Source organism: Myotis daubentonii, chromosome 19 (assembly GCF_963259705.1).
Source record: "Myotis daubentonii chromosome 19, mMyoDau2.1, whole genome shotgun sequence".
Taxonomy (NCBI): domain Eukaryota; kingdom Metazoa; phylum Chordata; class Mammalia; order Chiroptera; family Vespertilionidae; genus Myotis; species Myotis daubentonii.
The window spans coordinates 1,557,435-1,577,123 of NC_081858.1; the positions used below are offsets into that span (position 1 = coordinate 1,557,435).

At 48.8% G+C, this 19,689-nt stretch overlaps 1 protein-coding gene across 1 annotated transcript in view; it reads right to left on the bottom strand.

Annotated features, from left to right (window-relative positions):
* Nucleotides 1-19,689, bottom strand: part of LOC132222191 (protein Daple-like) — a 40,485-nt gene that overhangs the window by 3,404 nt on the left and 17,392 nt on the right. Inside the window, 8 exon segments of the mRNA XM_059677099.1 lie at nt 889-978; nt 3,794-3,939; nt 11,923-12,012; nt 12,790-12,886; nt 15,049-15,192; nt 18,073-18,314; nt 18,856-19,029; nt 19,081-19,266. Coding sequence (XP_059533082.1) covers nt 889-978; nt 3,794-3,939; nt 11,923-12,012; nt 12,790-12,886; nt 15,049-15,192; nt 18,073-18,314; nt 18,856-19,029; nt 19,081-19,266 — 1,169 coding nt within the window.

The window sequence follows — 19,689 nt, forward strand, 5'->3', positions numbered from 1 at the left end:
TCCTCGGGTGAGGATTGGAAAAATAAGTAAATAAATGAAAATAGTGAATGTAAAAGGTAATTCATTGCAGCTAACAGGAAATGAAGCATTCTAATGTAACAAGGACCACAGCTGGGTTCTGGTCCTGGCTCTGCCACGAAACAGCACTGTGCTTACACAAGCCACTCAATTTCCTCATCGGTGTCTCAATTTCCCTGTCGACAGAAGGGTCAGGCAGGGGTTCTGAAATTTTGTGATTTCTACAGAGAGGCCATGCAGGACTCATGGTGATTTGACCTCAAGCCTGGGCTGGGACAGGACAATGGGAAGGCCCTGCTCCTGGGCTCAGGCCCGGGCCCAGGGGGAAGCCCTGCTGGATGGAGGCCGGCAGTCTTGGGGGTCAAATGGGCCCACCACCGGGCTGCTGCTCTCTGGGGAAGGGAACGTGTTTGTGAACCAGCCCTGGGGGGGTGGGGTCCAGTGAACCCAGAGGAATGGAGGGCAGAACAAAAGGTTCCTGTGCTTGAAGACAGGGGTGCTGGTCCAGGCATCTGCCCCAAGCTTCCTTCCCAAAACAGAAGCATGATTTTCTAGGTCCGGCAATCTTGAGACAAAAGCTGATACGCCTGCTTTAGTGGCTCTAAAAGCACAGACTCTGCCCTTAAACAGGCTCCTGGCCAGCAGCATTCACCATCCCTCATGGGATAACCCTGAGTACTGAGGGTGGGACTGACAGAAACTCTAAATTCTTTCCATGCTGGGAGGGACCTGCACACAGGGACTTGCCATACAGCGGAAGGTACGGGCCCAACAAACTGGCCGCTGCTCTAGGTGCTACAGCTTCCCCCACTCGTGAAAAAGCAAGCTTTCTGTCCTGGGTGTAAGCTACTGACGCTTAAATCAACTCACTTCTTTGGTGCTGGATCATGGAAGTTGTGCTGAGCCATGCTTTTTTCTTCCAGTTTTTCATTTTGTCTCTGTAAGGCATTTAATTTGTCTCTAACAGAGGAGAGAGGAAAAACAGTCTGTTTTTTTAAAATAAAACACATAAATTGACTCATCAACCCCGCCTGGGACCTGGCCCAGAGGAGCCGGTGTATTTCTGGGACTAGACATCAAAGTGCTCATGACCACCATGACCCCTGAGTTGGAAATATGGGGATGGAAGCATGTGACATGGGTCCAGGAGCCTAACACGTCGAGGAGACAGCTGAACACCTAGGGTCAGGCTGTACGTCACCTCAGGAGAAAGACCCCGAACCATCTGACACTCAAGCTGGGAAACCCCGCGGGTCCCAGCCACGTCAGCTCAGGACGTTGGGCACTCGGGTCAGACCCAGGGCCAGGCTAGCTCCTGTGGGGCAGACCCACGATACCTTTAGTGGTGGGAGGGGTCTGCCCTCAGTGACTTAGACGGGCATCAGGTTAAAAAGGTCAGTTTAGCAAAGTCAGACCTCCGACCTGGGCCCACTCCAATGTTGGGCTTCTACTAACACTTCTAGTGAAGCAAACTCAAAGCCTTTTGGGGGCCAGACAGAGAAGATCAGGAGCAAAGCGGCCTGGGAGGACCTGAGGGAGGAGTGGGGCCTGCGGCGAGGCTGAGCGCTTGGTGTCACCTGGGACCTAACGCGGGGCCTGCAAACAGAGCACCGCTCTCCATGTGGCGGAGCTTCTGACTGCTTTTCCCGAAGGATCCAGAAGCCCCGGCTCTGAAGCACAATCTCTTAATTTCTAAATGTGGGAAGTCAGTTCACATTTTTAAAAACACAGAAAGGACCAGAGAGACACCTCTTAAACCTTGGGCTGCCAGAGGGCACCCCTGCTCCTGGGAGAGGGAGCCTGGCCTTTCTGAAGCAGAGGGCATGGCATGCTTTCCTGTTGTCTGTCTAGGACAGTGATGGCGAACCTATGACACGCGTGTCAGAGGTGACACGCGAACTCATTTTTTGGTTGATTTTTCTTTGTTAAATGGCATTCAAATATATGAAATAAATATCAACAATATAAGTCTTTGTTTTACTATGGTTGTAAATATCAAAAAATTTCTGTATGTGACACAGCACCAGAGTTAAGTTAGAGTTTTGCAAAATGCTGACACGCTAAGCTCTAAAGGTTCGCCATCACTGGTCCAGGAGCCATGCACGCAGTGCTTGCTATACAGCGCCTCCCACTGGGCCGCCGGCGCCTGTCCAGTTCCTGCCTCTCCTCACCCATGTGGCCTTGACAGCTTAGACCCCAGCTTTCCCTGCTTGAAAATGAGTCCTTGGCATCCAGGCAGCTCCTCAGGCTCCTTCAGTCACGAAGGTGCCCAGGCCCCCTAATCCAAGGGCTTTCCCCCGAGTTCACCGCAAAGTGAGCACCAGTGAGAAGTGATCGCTTGCAAACCACTGGGTCCCTGGCCACGGACCTGCTCTGCTCCCAGCACCCTCATTTCGGACTCTGTTCTTCTAGTCTGTGTTATTCTGTTCCCACAGCTGTCCCTTAGCCCCACAAACTCATGGTCCAGCTATCCCAGGGCTGGGGAAGACTCCGCTTGGAGCGGGCTCAGGAAGCCTGCCCACTCTCTGACCTCCTACAGACACTTTCTAATGCAAAACCGTCATCAGATCATCCCCCAGGGTACCAGGTCCCTACTCTTCTAGTTTGCACCTGCCCAAGCTCTGCTGGTAATTTTTAGCAGCTGCGTTATAGAGAGCCCACTTCAGGGTACAAACTCTCACTTCTACCCCAAAAGTACAGTGCGGTTTTCCATGTCAACCATCCTTGGTAGGTGTTGAGCCCCCTGTAGATGAGCAGACGAATCCGGGAGAACAGTGAGCAGAATCGTCACCCTGGGGAGCTGGGACAGTGCCCCAGTGGTCACTGTGGCCATGTCCCTCTGTCCCACACTGGCCAGCCATTCCCGATCGCAAGGAAGGACAGTCCCAGCAGCACACACCGAGGGGTGAAGACCACCCTGGATCCACAAGATGCATCTCAGATGACTTGACTTCCAAACCACAAGGATTCCAGCACCAAGGCTCTTCCTCCTGCCCTCATTTCTGGCAGCTTCCTAGGCCCTGTACACCAGCATCCCTTAATCACCCACTTCCCAGTGAATCCGACTCATTAGCCAGGCATGGAAGCCTTCCACAGCTGAGCGCTGCCTCCTCCAGCCTTCCTTCTTGCCCCACCTTCACGTCCAGCCCCTACCCCCGCCACACACACTGGCCAGCCTTCTCCCCATCCATGTCAGCAGCAGAACCCCAACTCCTACCACTACGCTTCCTTCTACCTCCATGGAGCTCCTCAATGTCTGTGTGCACATAGCTCTGCTCACATCCCATCACTCCTACTGGTTCCTGGAGACCAGGTAACTGGTTCTGTGCACTTTGCAGGGCCAGGCCTGTCGGCAAACACAATGTCCGCAGAGGGAGGACAGCCCCTGTGCACCAACAACCCACTCTGCAGCCCATTAAGGGAAAACCCGACGCAGAAAGGGCTCAGCCTGCGATCTGAAGTCCTTCCCTAGGAGCCTCTCTTTATCACTGTTGTATTTTTCAAAGTGAACTTGATCCCAAAAGAAGATTAAGAAGCATCTGGCAGGGGGCAGTGTCTCTGAAAAGCCAACAAAGCCAACCACCCCTATTTGCAGAAATCTAGAACCATCCCCGGGAAAACGAGAGAAGGATGTGCTGGTAGGATGGTCCGTCCCCTTGCCTGGGACACCAATGCACCCAGGGGTTCTCTGCTGCCCAGATTGGCGTGGTCTAGTCATGGAGCTGGAAGCCACGACCCCTCTGTTGACGGGCGTCCGTCAGCCCACACCCCTCACACGTACAGCTGCTGCTCCTCCTGGTGCTGGTCCTTGTCCTCCACGTCCTCCTGGAGAAGCCTCTGGTTCTGCTCTTTCAGCCTTTGGATTTGGCTCTGCAGGGGACGGTTTTCTCCCTCCAAGTTGCCCTTGAGGCGGGAGAGCAGCTAAAACACAGATGGACAATGTCTCAAACACCACACGCTCCCATGATTCCACTGCTGGGAATCAACATCCAAAAGGAGAAAAAGGCCACGTGCACAAAGGTGGTCATTTTGGTATTATCTACGTCAGCTGGCATGACCAATACGGCCAATGCCATGGGGATGGCCAAGCCTTCTGCCGCTGCACCATCCAATCAGGCAGCCACTGACCACGTGTGGCTGCTGAGCACTGAAAACGCAGCCAGTCTGAGCTGAGCCATAAGTGCAAAATATATAATAGGTTCTGAGGACTTAATAACAATTAAAAATAATGTAAAGTATCTCATTAATAAGCTGCCCGGTGTGTGTGTGGCTCAGTAGGTTGAGTGTCCCATTCACTAAGAAATCACCAGTGTAATTTCTGATCTGTGGTGAGCCGGCACGGCCATGGCATACTCAGCCCCAGGCTGCCTTATGTGCCAGGCCAGCTCAGCCTGGTTCAGTGACCCTGAGAGGGGTCAGTGAAGGATTAAGAAAAGACAGCAAGAGAATGAAAGCTGGGTCTCAGTGGGATGCTGCTCCGCTGACATAGAGACAGCGCCAGCGCCCACAAGCCGTGTCTTTATTTTATAGCAGATGCCACGAGGCAAAGGAAGGGCGTGATCAAGATGTTGACAACATTCTCGTGGGTTTCAGTCCTACTCAACTACATGCACCTGAACTCTATCACTCAGGCATGTGGGGCCACGTGTTCGGACCACAGGTTCAAGCTTACCACTGTAGCTGTTGGCTATAATTGTGCTGGGAAGGCTCTGCCCTCCAAGCTGGGCCTTGCACGTCGCAATGAGAGGACTGTGCCCTTTCATCAGTCCAAGGCTTGAACCTGTCCAAACACTGTAGCTGCGCCCCACACTGATCAAGGCACATGCCTGGGTTGCTGGCTCCACTCCCCAGTAGAGGGCATGCAGGAGGCAGCTGATGGATGTTTCTCTCAAAAAATCAATAAAAAATCAGATAGCGCTGGTAACTAACTATTACGCAGTCAGCTCTGGGCAGTGAACTTCCACTGGACAGAGAGGCCCTATAGCCTCAGAGGCCAACCCCAGAACACTGCCACCCAGAGGCTGACCCACAAACTGACTCTTTGCTAAACACAAAATAAGGCAGTCTGGGAAATAAATGCGGCATGCTTTAAAATAAGGACTGTGGTTTACAACACAGAGGAACAGTATATCGCAGGGAATCTCAACACTCTCCTGAATACCTGGAAGGTCTAAGGCGAGCCACACTGAAGAATAGAAGAAGCGAAGGACATTCACTACTGCAATTTTTTTTTCTTTTTTCACTTTTTAACTAAGAAACCAATTTTTTTTTAAATTTTTTTTTCTGTTCTTTTTTTTTTCTTCTTTTTCCATCACCTGATTTTACCCTTTTAATTACTACCTTCTTATTTTTAACCAGTATTATTACTGCTACCATTTTACCATTTTTTAAAGTGCCATTTTATTTTTTCTTTATTTTATTTTGGGATTAGTGTTCACCATTCTATTTTCATCGTTATATTATTGGTTGTTTCTAGTTTGCATTCATATCCAGGGAGCTGTTGCTGGAATTTGTTGGGATTAATGGCTGTTCTATAGGAGTATTCTCCTCATATAAAAAGTCTCTTCCCCTCTTCCACTTCATTCTCTCTTTTCGCTCTTTTTTTTTTTTCTTTTCTTTTCTCGCTTTTATTTTCCCCCTTCCTTTTTCCCAATTTCATTTTTGCACTCCCTTTTTTTGGTCCCTACTTTTCTTTTCCTTTCTCTCTTTTATCTTTTTCTCTTCCTTCTTCCTTATCCCCTAATTCTCTTAATTCAGGTGGTCACCTTTAATTGGGGTTATTAATATCGTAAATATATTTGTGTATAGTGCCTGGTAAGTGGTGCCTTGTTGTGTTGTATTTTGTGCCTTTAAATCAACACAGCAGATCCAAGCAACAGCAACCTCCTGAGCACCACATCCTCTGCTGAGGAACAGCAGCTGTACGTGAAACCTCGCCCCACCAGCCAGAAGAGCCACCACAGCTGTGAACAGCACCCACCAGAGGAGCTGCTGACAACTGAAGAGCAGCTGCTACCGCAACCGCCCGAAGAGCAACCACAGACCAAGGAGTCACTGCCACCAAGGGAGCAACCACTGAACAACTCAACGTCTAGATATGTCAGTGAGATCAAACATGGGTAGACAAAGAAACCCCCAAAGGAAAGAGAAGGAGGACTCTCCAGAAAAGCAGCTAAGTAATACAGAGGCATGCAACATGACAGATAAAGAATTCAGAATAAGGATCCTAGAGTGTATAAACCGGATGGAGGAAAAAATCGACAACCTCTTCAAGAAGCAAGAAGAAACAGATGAAAAAATTGATAACATATGGAAGAAGCTAGAAGAAACAGATGAAAAAATCGATAACATATGGAAGAAGCTAGAAGAAACAGATGAAAAAATCAACAACCTAAGTAAGACCCAAGAGGAAATGAAGAGTGATATAGCTGCAATGAAAAACTCCATTGAAAGTATCAACAGTAGACTAGGAGAAGCGGAGGACCGAATAAGTGAATTAGAAGACAAGGAAGCAAAACACACCCAAAATGTACTGCAATTGGAGAAAAAAATTAAAAGACAGGAGGAGAGCCTAAGGGAGCTTTGGGACAACATGAAACGAAACAACATACGAATAATAGGAGTACCAGAACAACAGAAGGATGAACAAGGATTAGAAAACCTACTCGAAGAAATAATATCAGAAAACTTTCCTGAGGTGGGGAAGAAAAAAGTCACACAAGCCCAGAGAGTCCCAAACAAGGTGAACCCGAAAAGACCCACACCAAGACACATCATAATCACCATGGCAAATGTTCAGGACAAAGAGAGAATCTTACAGGCTGCAAGAGAGAGACGGAAAGTTACATACAAGGGATCTCCCATTAGATTGTCAAATGACTTCTCAACAGAAACACATCAGGCAAGAAAAGAATGGACTGAAATTTACAAAGTGATGCAAAGCAAAGGACTGAATCCAAGAATACTCTATCCAGCAAGGCTATCATTCAAACTTGAAGGGGAAATAAGAAGCTTCACAGACAAAAAAAGGCTAAGGGAGTTTGTCACCACCAAGCCAGCATTGCAAGGAATGCTAAAGGGACTGATATAAAAATAAGAAATAAAAAGCTCAGAAAGAAAACAGCCACACAAAAAAAGAAATGGCTACAAACAAGTACCTTTCAATAATAACTTTAAACGTAAACGGACTAAATGCTCCAACCAAAAGACATCGAGTGGCTGAATGGATAAAAAAAACATGACCCATACATCTGCTGTCTACAAGAAGCCCACCTCATTAGAAGGGACTCACACAGACTGAAAGTGAAAGGATGGAAAAATATCTTTCAGGCAAATGGAAAGGAAAAGAAAGCTGGGGTAGCAATACTTATATCAGACAAAATAGACCTCAAAGTGAAGGCCTTAACAAGAGATAAGGAAGGCCACTTCATAATACTAAAGGGATCAATACAAGAAAAAGATATAACCCTGGTAAACATATATGCACCCAATGTAGGAGCACCCAAATTCATAAAAAAACTCCTGGAAAATATCAAAGGAGAGATCGACAACAATACAATCATAGTAGGGGACTTTAATACACCATTGACAGCACTGGATAAGTCCTATAGACAAACAACCAGCAAAGATATAGCAATCCTAAATGACTCACTAGATCAGATGGACTTAATAGACATCTTCAGAACACTTCACCCCAAAGCCAGAGAATATACGTTCTTCTCAGGTGCTCATGGGACATATTCAAAAATAGACCACATACTGGGTCACAAGCAAAGTATCCCCAAATTCAAGAAGATTGAAATCATAAAAAGCGTCTTCGCAGACCACGATGGCATAATATTAGAAATAAACTACAATAAAAACAACCCAAAATACTCAAACACCTGGAAGCTGAATAGCATGCTATTAAATATTGATTGGGTTACCAATGAGATCAAAGAAGAAATTAAAAACATCCTGGAAACTAATGACAATGAAAACACAACAATCCAAAACCTATGGGACACATTGAAAGCAGTCCTGAGAGGGAAGTTTATAGCTCTACAGGCCTATCTCAAAAAACAAGAAAAAATGGTAGTAAATCATCTAACTCTACAACTCAAAGAATTAGAAAGAGAGCAACAAGAAAAGCCCAGAGTGAGCAGAAGGAAGGAGATAATAAAGATTAGAGCAGAAATAAATGACATCGAGACCAAAAAAACAATACAGAAAATCAATGAAACCAAGAGCTGGTTCTTTGAAAGGATAAACAAGATTGATAAACCTCTAGCCAGACTCACCAAGAAGCAGAGAGAGAGGACCCAAATAAATAAAATCAGAAACGATAGAGGCGAAATAACAACAGACCCCACAGAAATACAAATGATTGTTAAAAAATACTATGGACAGCTCTACTCCAACAAACTAGACAACCTGGAGGAAATGGACAAATTCCTAGAAAAATACAGCATTCCAAAACTCAATCAGGAAGAATCTAAAAACCTCAACAGGCCAATAACTATGGAAGAAATTGAAGCAGTCATCAAAAAGCTTCCATCAAACAAAAGCCCAGGACCAGACGGCTTCACAGGGGAGTTTTACCAAACATTCAAGGAAGAACTAAAACCTATCCTCCTCAGACTACTACAAAAAATTCAAGAGGAAGGAACACTTCCAAGCTCATTCTATGAAGCCAGCATCACCCTAATACCAAAACCAGGTAAAGACAACACAATGAAAGAGAATTACAGGCCAATATCCCTCATGAACATAGATGCCAAAATCCTCAACAAAATCTTAGCAAATCGGATCCAGCAGTACATCAGAAAGATCATACACCATGACCAAGTAGGATTTATCCCAGGGATGCAAGGATGGTACAATATCCGCAAATCAATAAACGTGATACATCACATAAACAAATTGAAAGAAAAAAACCACATGGTCATATCAATTGATGCAGAAAAAGCATTTGACAAAATTCAACACCCATTTTTGATAAAAACTCTCAGCGAGGTGGGAGTAGAAGGATCATACCTCAACATAATAAAAGCCATATATGACAGGCCCACAGCCAACATCATACTCAACGGACAAAAACTAACACCATTTCCCCTAAGAACAGGAACAAGACAGGGATGCCCCCTCTCACCACTCCTGTTCAACATAGTACTGGAAGTGTTAGCCATTGCAATTCGGCAAGAAGAAGAAATAAAAGGCATCCAAATTGGAAAAGAGGAAGTAAAACTGTCCTTATTTGCAGATGACATGATATTATACATACAAAACCCTAGAGATTCCATCAAAAAGCTACTAGACTTAATACATGAATTTGGCAATGTAGCAGGATACAAAATTAACCCCAAGAAATCTGAGGCATTTCTATACACCAATAGTGAACTTTCAGAAAGAGAGATTATAAAAACAATCCCGTTTACCATTGCACCAAAAAAATTAAGCTACCTAGGAATAAACTTAACTAAAGAGGTAAAAGACCTCTACTCAGAAAACTACAGGACATTGAAAAAAGACATAGAGGAAGACATAAACAGATGGAAGAACATACCGTGTTCATGGATTGGTAGAATCAACATCATTAAAATGTCCATACTACCCAAAGCAATCTATAAATTCAACGCACTTCCTATTAAAATACCAACAGCATACTTCAGAGATCTAGAACGAACTTTCCAAAAATTCATCTGGAATAAAAGAAGACCCCGAATAGCTGCAGCAATCCTGAAAAAGAACAAAGTAGGTGGGATCTCAATACCAGATATCAAGTTGTATTACAAAGCCACTGTTCTCAAAACTGCCTGGTACTGGCACAAGAATAGGCATATAGATCAATGGAATAGAATAGAGAGCCCAGAAATCGGCCCGAACCAATATGCTCAATTAATATTTGACAAAGGAGGCAAGAACATACAATGGAGCCAAGATAGTCTCTTCAATAAATGGTGTTGGGAAAATTGGACAGATATATGCAAGAAAATGAAACTAGACCACCAACTTACACCATATACAAAAATAAACTCAAAATGGATAAAGGACTTAAATGTACGACAGGATACCATAAAAATTCTAGAAGAATCCAAAGGCAAGAAAATTTCAGACATATGCCGAAGCAATTTCTTCACTGATACAGCTCCTAGGGCACTTGAAACTAAAGAAAAAATGAACAAATGGGACTACATCAAAATAAAAAGCTTCTGCACAGCAAAAGAAACCATCAACAAAACAACAAGAAAACCCACTGTGTGGGAAAACATATTTGCCAATGACATATCTGATAAGGGCCTAATCTCCAAAATTTATAGGGAACTCATACAACTTAACAAAAGGAAGATAAACAATCCAATCAAAAAATGGGCAAAGGACCTAAATAGACACCTTTCAAAAGAGGACATTTAGAAAGCCAAGAGACATATGAAAACATGCTCAAAGTCACTAATCATCCGAGAGATGCAAATCAAAACAGCAATGAGGTACCATCTCACACCTGTCAGACTGGCTATCATCAACAAATCAACAAACGACAAGTGCTGGAGAGGTTGTGGAGAAAAAGGAACACTTGTGCACTGCTGGTGGGAATGCAGACTGGTGCAGCCACTATGGAAGACAGTATGGAGTTTCCTTAAAAAACTGAAAATGGAACTCCCATTTGACCCTGTGATCCCACTTCTAGGAATATATCCCAAGAAACCAGAAACACCAATCAGAAAGGATATATGCACCCCTATGTTCATAGCAGCACAATTCACCATAGCTAAGATCTGGAAACAGCCTAAGTGCCCATCAGTAGATGAATGGATTAGAAAACTGTGGTACACCTACACGATGGAATACTATGCTGCTGTAAAAAGGAAGGAACTCTTACCATTTGCAACTTCATGGATGGAACTGGAGAGCATTATGCTAAGTGAAATAAGCCAGTCAATAAAGGAAAAATACCACATGATCTCACTCATTCATGGACAATAGAGACCATTATAAACTTTTGAACAATAATAGATACAGAGGCAGAGCTGCCTCAAACAGATTGTCAAACTGCAGCGGGAAGGCCGGGGAGGGTTGGGGGGCAGGAGGTAGTGGGGTAAGAGATCAACTAAAGGACTTGTATGCATGCATATAAGCATAACCAATGGACATAAGACACTGGGTGATAGGGGAGGCTAGGGGACTGTCTAGGGCGGGGGGATAAAATGGATACATATGTAATACCCTTTGTAATACTTTAAGCAATAAAAAAAATAAAATAAAAAAAATAAAAAAATAAAAAATCATATTATTTTAAAAAATCTCATTAATAAGCTTTTGGGGTTACATGTGATATTTTAGATATAAGGGTTAAATAAAACAGACCCCTACATTAATCCCACCTGATTCCTTTTACTTTTTGAATATGGCTACTAGAAAGTTGTCTGTACACAAACGGGTGTGAAGCTGGACCTGAATTTTGGGCTGAGGCTGGCCAGCTCCTGCTCTAGAATATCATCGCGGTTGGTGTAGCAGGAAAGTCCCAAGCTTTGGCTTCAGACAAACGGGGTTCCAACCTGCTACTTCAGAGGGACAAGGATGGGAACCCCAGCTCACAAGATCATTCTGAGAATTAAATGAGATGACACAGAGAGCAGAGTGCTCAGTTGAGAGGATGGAGATGAAACGGTACTTGGATGCTTCCATGCACCTCCCTGACAAAAAGCAAAGATCAGGTGAAAGGTGTTCTGTAGCACACCCCTGCCAGTCATGGCGTTCGTCCCAGTCAACTGCCTCTGGCTTCCTCTCTGCCTCTGAGTGACATTCACACACACCCTTTGAGCAGAGATGCCAATGAGGACCCATTCCCACCTGGCTGAGCCCACGGCGTCAGCCTAGGGAACAGGCCCACCCAGGGTCCTGAGGCCCTCCAGCCCCAGGCCTCACCTGGCCGCAGTTGTCCAGCTCGGTCAGCGAGATGTCCGTGCTCTGGAGCTCCTCCCTCAGCCAGTTGCACTGGTTCTGCCAGCAGTTCACCTGCATCTGGGTGTCGTTCAGGGAGGTTCGCAGCTTCTTGTTGTCTGTGAGCAGCTCCTTGGTGAGGGCCTGCAGCTCCTTGGTGAGGGCGTACAGCTCCTCTTGCTCTGCCTTCAGCTCCTCGTACTGGCCCTGCCAGCTGTTCACTTCCCACTGCGTGTCATTCAGGGACAGTTGCAGCTCCTTGTATTCTGTGAGCAGCTCATTGGCGTCGGCCTGCAGCTCCTTGGTGAGGGCATACAGCTCCTCTTGCTCTGCCTTCAGCCCCTCACACTGGGCCTGCCTGTGGTTTACCTCCAGCTGCATATCATTCAGGGAGGTTTGCAGCTTCTTGCTGTGGGTCTGAAGCTCCTCTTGCTCCCCCTTGAGCCTCTCGTACCGGGCCTGCCAGCAGCTCACCTCCAGCTGCCTGTTGTTCAGGGAGGTTTTCAGCTCCTTGTTGTCTGTGAGCAGCTCACTGGCGTGGGTCTGCAGCTCCTTGGTGAGTGTGTGCATCTCCTCTTGCTCCCCCTTGAGACTCTCGTACTGGGCCTGCCAGTGGTTCACCTCCAGCTCCCTTTCATGAAGGGAGGTTTGCAGCTCACTGGCGTGGGTCTGCAGCTCCTTGGTGAGTGTGTGCATCTCCTTTTGCTCCCCCTTCAGCCCATCCTACCGGGCCTGCCAGTGGTTCACCTCCAGCTCCCTTTCATGAAGGGAGGTTTGCAGCTCCTTGTTGTCTGTGAGCAGCTCTTCCTGCTCCTTCCTCAGGCAGTTGCACTGGGCCTGCCAGCAGTTCACCTGCAGCTGGGTGTCGTTCAGGGAGGTCTGCAGCTTCTTAGTGTGGGTCTGCAGCTCCTCCTGCTCCCCCTTCAGCTGCTGGTGCAGGGAATTGGCCCTAGGGGTAGAGAGACACAAGGCCAAGGGCTGAGGCGCACTCCCAGGCACTGTCCCAGTTGTGCAACCTTAATCAAAACTGCAACCTCTCTGGGCCTCAGTTTTTTTCATGTGTTAATGAAGGGTTGAACAAAATCAGCGGTTTTCAAACTCTGTTCATTGGGGTTCGAGGAGGCTACCCCAGGTACCCCACTGCCAGCTGGGGTAGAACGACAGGCAAGCTCAGACACCACGGCAACAGAGCATCCCTGTAAAAGTCCTTTCTATGTGAGGCTTTGGCACATCTGCCTACTTGGAAAAAGGGTTCTTTGATTCAAACATTTAAACACTGAATCAACATTACTGCTCTAAGACTCTGTGTCTATATCCAGCTCTTCTCCCCAATTCCAAGCCCCTTTCTAATTTCAACTACTGAGATAAATGAAATAGAAGATTCGGGAGTGTTACCTAAATCCACTTAAATCATCATCATCATCATCATCATTACCTGGGATTCCTTGGGGTAGATTATACCAAAAAAGCTCATATGACCAGAGGCTCATGGACTCAATGTGAACACAGGTGTGTGAAGTTTGGCCCACACAGCTTTTTAAATTTTTTTTTAACATTTACTTATTTTATTCTATTTTATTTCATTTTAAAGTGTGTATGATTTTATTAATTGATGTCTCTCCAATAAAGACAACTAAAAAAAATAAAATAACATAAAGAAGAAACAGAACAAGATAAAAAGATTCGCATTGTGGTCCTGTGAATACTCGCGGGTTAGGTTTAAGGGTCCCTGGCCTCAAATATGTCTCCAGGTCCTCCCATTCCTCTGTCCTGCCCACAAAAGCAGATTTAATAAAAAACACAAACAAAACAAAAACATAATTACTGTATCAGCATTCCAAACTTTTAAGGTACCCATCAACATTCAGATATCTTTTAAGGTACCCATCAACATTCAAATATCTTCTTCTCAGGAAAAAAAAAAAAACATACAGAAGGAAGACCTGGCAGCCCCGCCTGCCTCCCAGCTGACAGCCTCTATAGCTGGGGTGTATTCTCCACCAGGGCCTGGTCTATTGTTGACTCTCCTTCCCGACCTGCTGGACCTGCCCGGTCACTGCAGGCAGCTGAGTTTATTCAGGGCTGTGGGAAGGAAGGGTTCATATGGTCACGCCTCTGGGTTGAGGCAAGACTTGGATTCGAATCCTGCCTGTGTCACTAACTAGGAGCATTGACCTTGAACAAGTTGTTTAATCTCCCTGAGCCTGTTTCCTCCTCTGTTGCTGTGGATTTTTTAAAGGATAACAATAGCTCAGTCAATTCTTGTGATTCACAGTATAATGTTCTGCCCAACCACGTGAACCCTGAATTAGTGAGTACTGAAACTGTTCCCACCGGTTCCTGGGAGTCTCTGGTCACATTTTGTCAGCTCATCAAGACATAAAGACGCCTCGTGTAATACACTCAGAGCCAACAGCACCATACCTGGGCCTGAATGACCCTTGTGTGCCACTCGACTATTCCCCGTGAGGCCCAGCGCAGCCTTGCACTTGGGAACACTAGACAGCACTTCAGCACTCCATTTGGGGGCCATTTCAAACAGCAAAATCGCCTCCAAAGCACACAAATTAGAACACCATGGCACTCAGTGGCCCATGAAGAGGACACTGGTAGGTGAGAGCTGAAACAAGTCTGGGGTCAAAGGCTTTGTTCAACCTCAGCTGCAAATGTGCACATCAGGCGACTCCAGTATCTCCCACTCTGGGCACGTCCATGACAGGCCACGGGCACTCATTTGGGGGTCACCAGTGCATTTCAGCCAGGAGGCGAATTCACAAATGGGAATGCGTGAATGCTGAGGACCATGCCCCCTCCCTCATGGGATCGCTGGTGTGAGAGGATGCAGGTACCCCTGCCCGACAGTCATCAGCATCATAACTGTGGGAGGGGAGACTGTCCAAACCGAGACAATGCCCCATCCCAGCTGCCGAGTCCTTCCTTCCAGCCACCAGCTGGAGGCCCCTTTACCTTGTTCCCACCAGCTGCTTCCAGGGCAGGGTTGGTAAAAATGCACCATCACCAGGGGTCTCACTGAGCTCAGCTCAGCGGGTGCTGAGTGAGTGGGTCTGAATGACATCCTGGCAGAAGCGCTGCAGGGGGCCTGGTGGTTACCTGTCCAGCTCTCACTGCAGCCTCTGGTTTTCCTCGGCGGCCATGGCGCTCGTCCTCTGCTCCTGCTGCAGAACCTCCCGCTCGGTGGTCAAGAGCGTCCCCAGCTGCTCCAGTGCCGCCTTATGTTGGAGCTGGTCCTTGTATCTGTTGAAGGGAAACATACGCGCTAGGAATGGAAACCCAGGGAGACCTCAAAGCCTGGGTGAGCGGCTTCTCTCTGCAGAGCTGAGGGAGAGGGGGATCCGCATGGGACAGGGCTGGACAGAGAGAAGGGACAGTCACTGGGCCAGCTCTGGGGGTCTCCTCCGGCACAGGATGCAAGTCCTCCCTCCTCCCACCCGATGTGTCTCCATGGTCCCTTCCAGTCCCTGTCAAAGCAGCCGCCCTCCTTCATCCCACTGGGAATAAAACCACTGTTTTATGAACTCCACGCCCTTCTCAAAGAAACCACTGCAAATACAGCAGAATTCCACCGCCCATAACAGCTGATCCCCCTCACCGGGCCCTGGGTGAGCCCTCCACCCCAGCTCAGGAACACAACTCTTCTTGCTCTGATCCAGGCAGCTTGGGGGCCAGAGGCTTACCTGGTGGGGCCCAAGCAGCCATCATGGGCAGCTGCACACCCTGCTCCTCAAGGCACCCCCCAGTCCAGCCCTTGCCCTCGCTCTCCCACAGTCTCCTCCTCAGCTTGGGCTTTTATTCCCTTCCTGTCTCAGTCTGCAGAGGGTCCCACACAGCCTCTCCGGAGGGCAGCAGAGCACAAGAGGGAGCCCCTGACCATCCCCAGGCTGTTCCTCCTCCTGCAGGAACCTTCCCTGTTCAGGTGACTCAGGGGCCTTCCCAGGTCCAAGGTGGAGACTGAGTCATCACCTTTCAATCTTCCCCAGGCAGGCAAAACCCTTTCCAGACCCCCTTCCTGAGGTGTCCACACCCAGAGACAGGCTGACAGAGTCCACCCAAGTTCCAGGGTTTCAGCCCGTGCCTGCAGCCCCCCCATCCCCGCCCGCCCACCCCATATCAGCTGTACTTGTACCATCTGCCTGGAGCCAAGACTTGTGCGGACTCAGACACACACACCTGCTCGGTCGGCTGTTGGAAGACAAACATTCCTTCCTGTGGCCTTTAGCCACAAGTGGAGGCTGCCCAGACATGGGAAATGGAAGGTGGGGGTGATGGCTCTGCTGGGCTTTCAGGGCGGCGATCTTTCTCATCCAGGTTTGACAAACAGGGCTATGGACCATTAGGGTCCCCACCTCCTGCTTCCCTGTTGTGTCTTGGAAAAGCACAGGATCAAGCATATCGCAACCATTAGTAACCACCCTCCTGCAGGGCAGAAACTGCGAGTGCTTCTCCCCACTGAATCCCGGGTACGAGGCTTGACACCCAGTGCATGTACACCAGGGGAACGAAGGAGCGAGTGTCCCAGGCAAGTGTCAGGTGAAATGAATACAGAGCCCCCGGCCAGTGTTCCAGACACCTCCACCTCCAACCTGCAGCCCTGCTGCAGACACACCAAGGGCCTCCAGCTATCTGTCCAACCAGCAAAAACCACTGAATCACACAGTAGGTCCACCAAGCAAGGAGTCATAGGCAGAGCAATGAATTCCTCCTTTAGACCAGTCAAATGCCACCTGTACAAACCTTCCCATGTTAACAGCCATAAGAATATATCCACACGGTTATCATAGGGCATTGAGGGTAGGGCCCGCAGCACCTGGTGAGGGGTGAGCACCACTGGAGGCTCCCATCAGTAGTCAGCTGGGTGCATTCAAACCATGTTAGACAGCACCAGGCGCCCAGTGGGTGCTCACTAAGCATCTCGTGAACACAGGATGGGTGCGGAGGAGGCAGAGATGGAGATGCCAAGAGCCAGAAGATGCTCATTCTGGCTGGAAGAAATGAGAGTCTGATAGGAGCAGACATCTCGGCACCCCCGAAGGATGGGCATCTGGGTGGAGAAAGGGGTGGAAGGCTCTGGAGAGAGTCCACAGGAAGCACTGGGTGAGTGTTTAAATGAATGTCATCTCCCCCCAAGTTCATGCAGCAGCAGGCGCCCTCTGCAGCCTCTGCAGGCTCAGTGCCCTCCTGGTCCCTGTGATGCCAAATCCCTGCACCTCAGCTGCTCCCAGGGAGCCCCAGCCTTTGCCTAGCATCTTGCTGAGGCAGAGGCATGGGAAGACCTCAGCAGGGACAACACACAAGCACAGGAAGTGGACAGCTCCCTCCTGGGCTGCTCCAAGTGTGGGAGAGCCTCTCTTTAGCGCATCTCTCCCTCTCTCCCCACCACCTTGGAGTCCTCTGGACATCTCACTTCCCCTAGGCTCTGGGTCCCGGTGCACCTGCCGGGGTCACTGCACTCAGGGATCTGCCTGGCAGGAGCTCAGCCGAAGTTGGCTGACTACATGCACACAAAGCCCTGATTTTGAAAAAGTGCAAAGTTAAGATTTATGCATTTAAGGCACATCAATTTTACCTTAAAAAGGTATATAGAGAGTCAGAGGTAAAGGTGACATGAGAATGGCAGAGTATTGATAATGCTGCTGCAGGTGAGGGGAACACGGGGTTTTCACTATACTAGTCTGTACACGTCCATATATTCAAAACTTTCCAAAATTAAAAGTAAAAAAAAGAAAATCAGAAGTGCAGACTTTGAGACTTGGACAGGGAAAAGGCCTGGGGAGCTAGATAAGGCACGCCCCTGAAAATCGGCAGCTGTGGTGACTTCCCTCCTGGTCCTTGGTTTGGATAGGAAAGGAAGAGGGGGTAGGAATCCCCCGGGAGCTGGGACCCCAGTGCTGACACCTGGTTTCCCTGAGCTGGGATTAGTGGGCACACCCTTCTCCCCTGGGGGACCCTCCTGCCCCTCAGTCTCCAGCCGCACCAACTCCACATCGCTGAGGGTGAAGGTGGATTTACTTCTCTTCACTGTGAAGCAGTGGGACCAGAGGAAACATGAGGGCCCAGAGTGAAGGGGGGACAGGAGCCCGGGGAGCCTGTCAGTCACTCCCAGCCGCAGGCACCCACCTGTCACTGAGAGCCTTGCTCTCAAGCTTCAGGGTCCGACGCAGCAGTGTCTTCTGGCGGCGGTACTTGTCCAGAAGGGCCTCGTGCTCCCTAGTCAGGTGCTCGTGGAGCGCGCCCAGGCACGCGTGTTCCTGCTGCAGGGCCTTGTGGGCTGCCGCCAGCTGCTGGTGCTGGAGCTGCGTGTTCTGCTCTGTGAGTGCAGTGAGTGAGGCGCTCTGGGAGCTCAGAGTGGAATTTTCCACCTGCTGGGAGGGAGAAGGGGATGATGCCTCACCAGGTGCAGGCCCAGGGGGACCACAGACTCCGGATCCCCACGTCCCCACACGGAGTGAGGGGCCAAGAGCAGGTCAAGTGCCGAAACCAAAATAGCAGGACCCTCAGGAGAGGCAGCAGCCAGCCGTGCTGAGGACAGTTCTCCCTGCACTCAAGGAGCTGCTCTGGGAAGGCCCACGGCAGAAACGGACTGCCCCATGGGCCTAAGCTTAGTCCTGGGCCCCTCTCTGCACATGTGACCTTTCTGGGCAATTTATGCCCTTTCTCTGGATAAGCTCCTTGGGTGCCCTCTCTGACCACTGTGAAAAGTGCCTGGAAAATCAGTGAGGACACAGAGAACCTGAACAGCACTACCCACCCATTTCTCCGATATTTACACAACACCCATCCAACCGCATTCAAACCACCAGAAAGTTGACCAGGAGGAATCCGTCCTGACTCATTCTGAGGCCAGAAGTACCTTGGTGTCCAGCTGCTTGCCCTGCCCCAGGCCCTCGGGCTGCAGGGTGCCAGAGACGTCTGCAGCCTCTGGTTCTCCAGCAACAGGTCCGGGCTCTCCGGCTCGAGGGCGTGGACCCTCTCAGGGGCCGTCGTCAGGGCGCTGACCCCCACGGCCAGCTTCTCGATCTCCTCCTGCAGCCGATGCAGCTCCTGCTCCAGCTTCTGTGCCCGCACCACGTGCTCCTTCACCCGCACCTCCATATGCTCCAGCTCCTGTGCCTGCACCGCCTGCGCCTTCACCTGCTCCAGGTCCCGGCACAGCTGCCGCCGCTCCCACTCCATCATGGTCACTTTCCTTTTGGTGTCCGTCACTGTCTGGAGAAGCACTTTTTTCTCAGTCTTCTGGCCCTTCATGCGGGCCTTGCTGCTGGTCTGTGAACTCTCCCGCAGCGAACGCACCAGTTGTTTAAGATCTTTGAACTGCAGGAAAACACAATGGAAATGACACAGGCGTGATTTCGGTCCAAATTGGAGACCTAAAGTGTAGGCCTGGAATGCCCATTTCATCATGGACCCAAAGGACATCCTAACGTTTCCCAAAGGCCTGATATGGACAGAAGGTGAAGGCACGGAGATCCCTACCCAGACAGTTCCAGTCTAAACACTTTCACAGAAGCCAAATGACTTAGAAACAGAAACCACATCTTCTCTTAAAACAATGAAAGTGATTTCCTTGGTGCTTTTTACCCTGTTCCACAGTGGCTCGAGAGCTGACCGCCCACCTCTGTGGCCGCTCCTCACACCACACTCCCCTGCAGACATTGCACATGATCTTCCCTCTGCTGTGAATGCTCACCTGCCTCCACCCGCGACCTCCAGCATCACTGGCTCCTTCTCATCCTT